Source organism: Nothobranchius furzeri, chromosome 8, assembly GCF_043380555.1.
Source record: "Nothobranchius furzeri strain GRZ-AD chromosome 8, NfurGRZ-RIMD1, whole genome shotgun sequence".
Lineage (NCBI taxonomy): Eukaryota > Metazoa > Chordata > Actinopteri > Cyprinodontiformes > Nothobranchiidae > Nothobranchius > Nothobranchius furzeri.
The window spans coordinates 71,667,904-71,672,903 of NC_091748.1; the positions used below are offsets into that span (position 1 = coordinate 71,667,904).

Genomic DNA, 5,000 nt, shown 5'->3' on the forward strand with positions numbered 1-5,000 from the left:
CCACATTATGGTTATTAATTAGGACAAACGTATTTTATTACTGTCGAGCCGGCACGCTGCAGCTGTTGTCAGTTCATTCTTCTCAAGAAGATCCTCTTCATTTTATGTCTGCACAGATGATTGAGTCTCAGAAAAAGTCCGCAAAGGCTGAGAGTTTAAAACATTTACCTTAAAATTTCATTTTATATATTTTCTATGGCTAGTTACCAATGATGGGTGTGCATGTGTGTGTAGAGGATGTAGTTTGAGATACATGGGTTTTGATTGTCTAGTTTTCTGTTCCTGCTAAAGTTGATTAAGATTCCAGATCAGTTTAATCCTCAGATTTTAAAAACGCTGAATGTCCCCTGCAGAGTTCCATTTTTTTTTTTATTTATTCATGCAAATGCAGCCTTGGGAATAAATCGATGCGTTAAACAGGGCTTGATAAAGCACAAAGACGCTGAACGTGTACGATAATAACCCAAAAGGATGTGCTTTTGTGATATGCTAGGTGTTTATTACAGCTAATCTGGACTGTGTGTGTGTGTGTGTGTGTGTGTGTGTGTGTGTGTGTGTGCAGGTAAATGGGGTGGATCTCACCACTGCAACACACGAGCAAGCAGCTGCAGCCCTGAAGAACGCTGGGCAGACCGTCACTATCGTAGCTCAGTACAGACCAGAGGGTGAGTGCTGACATGTTGCAACACATTTTTCTACAAGTAATTTGTCTTAAAACCGATCACCTAAACAGGGTTTTATTATTATTATACACGAGGATGTCTTTCTGCCATTTGTTTTCTAAAATATGGCGTTTCACAGAGGACGAAACATATTTCTCAGCTTTGTGTGGAAATCACAATAACTTGGTGAAGGATGCTGCAGGCGGGAATAGATAGTAGACGTTTATCCATTATGGTCGGGTAGCAGTAATGACTTGTAAACACACACACACATGTCTCAGCTCTTCTCTGGACCTAAATGCATTTGAAAAGTCATCAACATAATTCACTCAAAGGTTTACAGCAGACAATGTGGAGCCCAGCCTGTGGTTAGCGCGGTTTTTATGGCTGGTTTGTTTCATTGTTGTTGTAAAATCCTGGCATTTAGCCTGCTCTTCTATTTTTCTCTTCTGGTTTAAATGTTGTTTATAGTTTTTAATTAAACACATTTAAACCCTAAAAACATCATCTGGTGTAAACCAGTTCTAACAAATCCCTTTAAATGACCATTTTGGTTCATCTCGTGAACATTTATGGACTAAAATATAGACGTCGAATAAAAATCTGCATGTAGATCGATACGCTTGATAAGAATAATTGATCAAGACTGATGTGAGCAGCAATCTTCTCACTCAGAGATCCAACGGGATGCAAGACGGGATGAAACAATTCTCATTCGGCCATTTTAACAGTCAAATTAGTTTTTTTGCTACAATAGTCCTACAGACAAACCCAGTGAGGTTCGTTGGAATCACCATCCTGGATGTTTGTCCACCGAGAGTGACTGAAAAGGCCGTAGCCATGGAAACCAGGTTATGAGTGCTCAGGCTCATCACACGAGTGCTGTCACAACAGAGGCTTACACACACACACACACACACACACACACACACACACACACACACACACACACACACACACACACACACACACACACACACACACAAGGCCTAAACGAGTTTACAACAGTTGCTCTGTGTTGGGCGCTCTGATCCCGGACTCCCTGCAGTAATGTCGTCTCCGTTTGAGTCGGGTGTGTTTGTGTGATGAGACACTTTCTTAGACCAGCATGCATTATTCAGCCAAAGAGGCTGTGCAGAGGCCGCTGTAGTAAAAGCCAATGAATTATGCACAAGACTGTCAGCCCTTAATGACTGAGCCTAAATATAAAGTTTACCTCAGCATCAGCGTGAAACCATGAACTGAAGATGTTTAGTGATCCTTTTATTTGAATAGTTGCTGTGATCCCATCATTTTGACTCCAGGAGAAAAGGCTCTGATTCAAGATGCTGTAATCCTCCCAGAACTCGTGCAGCTTTTGCCTGTTACCGAGCTTAAAGGTGCACAAGTCCGTCAGCTATAGATGTGGGAAAATGTACAAAATGGTATAAATGGCTATGAGGATATTTGCTTTTCCACTTTTTAATGAACTTCACATAGAAAGACTTTTAAATCCCGAAAGGTACAGGTCTTATATATTCCGGACCTTTTGGCTTTAGACCATCAGACATTGCGAGAGCTATAAATAATGCATGAGGCATCTACAAGGTTAGAATGTCTGACTCTTCTCCTGGTAAACAATCAGTGGCCTTCAGGCAAAGCACATAAATGCATAATATGTCTGTTAATAGGCTAACTCATACAGTATGCAGGAGGTCAAAATACACCAGGACACTGACAGAACTAATCAAGTTCCTCGTGAGCTGAACTGTGAAAGTGTCACAGGATCTAGACAGAGTCCATAAATCATGCTGAATGTTATCATTACACGTTCTGCATGGTTGGCAAGCATGATGTATGGATTGCTATTTTTAATTTCAGGATTCAAAACGTGATTCAGTTGAGATCAGAAGTCCAGGAGCCAGAGGCTAAATCGATCCAGGACGAACAAAGGAATCAAGAAAATGCCAGAATCAGAAGGTTAAAGTTGTTAGGGTTGAAACTTAAGTTTGATCTAAAATATCAGATATTGTTGCAGACTAAGTCTGGTCGATGTGAGTCGTTCAGAGTCATAACAACGGTGTAATTCGGGGTTTTAGCTCTTTAGAAACAGGTCATTTATTTGGTGGACTGTGTTGTAGCCTTTAAATCTTAGTGAAATGTGTCCTTTAGGACACATGAAGAAAAGCCTACCAAGCTAAAAAAAAATTCTAAACTCTGGGATCTTCTAAGGAAAACGTCATGATCGTTCTGTGCTTTCATTCTTATGTTAACATTTAGATATTTCTTTTTATTCTATCATTAATATTTACTATTTTTTAGCCGTTTTTGCTCTAAATCATTTAAAAGCTGCAAAAAAATTTAATAAAAAGAATTTTGTTGCTGTGGACATTAAGAGTCAAGCCTGGTCATCATGAGGTATACTGAAGGGTGGAGATTTTAAACAGTAGAAAGAAAGACAAAATATATGTGTAACACTTCTTCAAAAACTTAAAAGGTAGATAAATGAGTGAAGATTTTAGGTTGAATTAGGTAATGGAAGTAAATGATTGATAACTAGTTTTAATCCTAACTCTAACTGATCTTTTATTAGACTCCAGCCCATCCCTGAATTCCACCTGGGTTGGTTGTGGCTCAGAAAGTAAAGCAATCCTGTGATTGGAGGGCTGCCAGTTCGATCACAAGCCACTCCTGTTCATTCTGCCATTGTGTCCTTGGGCAAGGCTTTTGGCTGCCTCACCTCTGGATAAAAGTGCCAGATGCATAATATAAGCTGTAAACAGTTAAGTGGATTTAGCACTTTAAAGGGACTTTACGGACTTTTGAATTTTTATGCTCGCGATTGCCCCCTCAGGCCAAAAGCGTAACGGCAGCTTCAATAGTAGGCTCGTGCACGAGGCGCGCATGCTGTACGTGCACACTCCTTAACGAAAATAACGGCTGAGACAGTCAGCTCCGTGTGTGTGTGTGTGTGTGTGTGTGTGTGTGTGTGTGTGTGTGTGTGTGTGTGTGTGTGTGTGTGTGTGGCCCGGAGGACAGAGGACAGGAGAATGCGCAGCTAATTAATTAAATAATTTGGTTCTGTACCTTTCTCTTCAGCACAGCCGACAAAGGTTTATGATGGGTCAGTCCTCCTGCATGCTCAGATCATTCCCTTCCCATGCTTGAAAAGTTGTTCCAAAATGAAAGTTGAACCCACATCTTTTTTATCTGTGAATTCAGTGCCGTTCGGCGAGTCTCAAATAAAAATTTGGGCATCTTACTGTAAAAAAATATACCATTAATGTAAAAAAGAAACTTCAAATAAACTATGTTCACACCCAGAATCAAACCCAAGTCTTCTGCATGAAAGTCAGACATCTTACAAGGTGAGCTACACTCTAGTAACATTCACAGTATCTGTAACTTTTATATCCTTGATGACAGCTGAAACAACGTCAATCCAGAGAATGGTTCGGAGTGAAAATGGCTATTTTGTTGCTAATTTGCAGGAAATATCTAGAAGAAAGTTCTACAGAAAGTAGCTAAGGGTCCTCAGAAATGTAGCTAGGTTCATCACTAGACGTTAGGAACAGCGACAAAGTGGCACTACCTCTCTCTCTGCTGCTAAAGCTACGGATAGCAAATGCTACGGGCTATGCCTGAGCGTGAACGCGCATGAAGCAGCCTGCTCGACCCGAGCATCTCTCTTTTTCTGTGATTTTACAGAAAAACAGGCAATCACAGTAAAAATGCCAGGGCTCATTCTACAGGACCAGGGCATTGCAGGAGAATGTATGAAGAAGGCATTTATTATTTCTTCACATGTTTTGGCTGTCAAACTTCCATAATGCCCCTTTAAGCGTATAAATGGTCCAGATTAAATACATTACAAAAAATGTATAAAATAAAACCAGATTCATCAAAATGTATTGACAAAGGTTTATCGCTACTATACTGACCTTAGGCTATGTCCGGCCCATGGGTCCTGTACTGGTAACAAAAATAAATGAATGGGAGTCTATGGAGTGATAGAAGTTTTTCTCTAATCTCATTTAAAATGTGCCATGGATTAAACTAATTATGTCCGTGAATTTTAAAGACACATTCTGATGCAAAGAAATCGCTTATTTTCAACGGAAGGCAAAAGTTAATTTTGGTTTTGGCACGAAAAGACATAGCACACTACAAATGCTCGACTCACCAAATTGATGTCATCACACCAGACATGAAGAGAAGACGATTAGTTTAGAGAGCTTTAGGAGCACTTCTGTCATCCTGCACTATAAATCTGATCATGTGGTGAGTAGCCTCTATGATGAGGGAGAAGATCTTCTGGGACTTGTGAGTTTTAATCATTTTTCTAACGAATTTTTACAA

At 40.0% G+C, this 5,000-nt stretch overlaps 1 protein-coding gene across 11 annotated transcripts in view; it reads left to right on the forward strand.

Annotated features, from left to right (window-relative positions):
* The window catches only part of LOC107392960 (discs large homolog 1-like protein), a 178,785-nt gene that overhangs the window by 136,543 nt on the left and 37,242 nt on the right, over positions 1-5,000 (forward strand). For all 11 annotated transcript variants that reach the window (XM_015971056.3, XM_054752087.2, XM_070554288.1 and 8 more), the window contains one exon: positions 563-665. In XM_015971056.3, the coding sequence (XP_015826542.3) occupies positions 563-665 (103 nt within the window). The remainder of the gene's footprint in view (positions 1-562; positions 666-5,000) is intronic.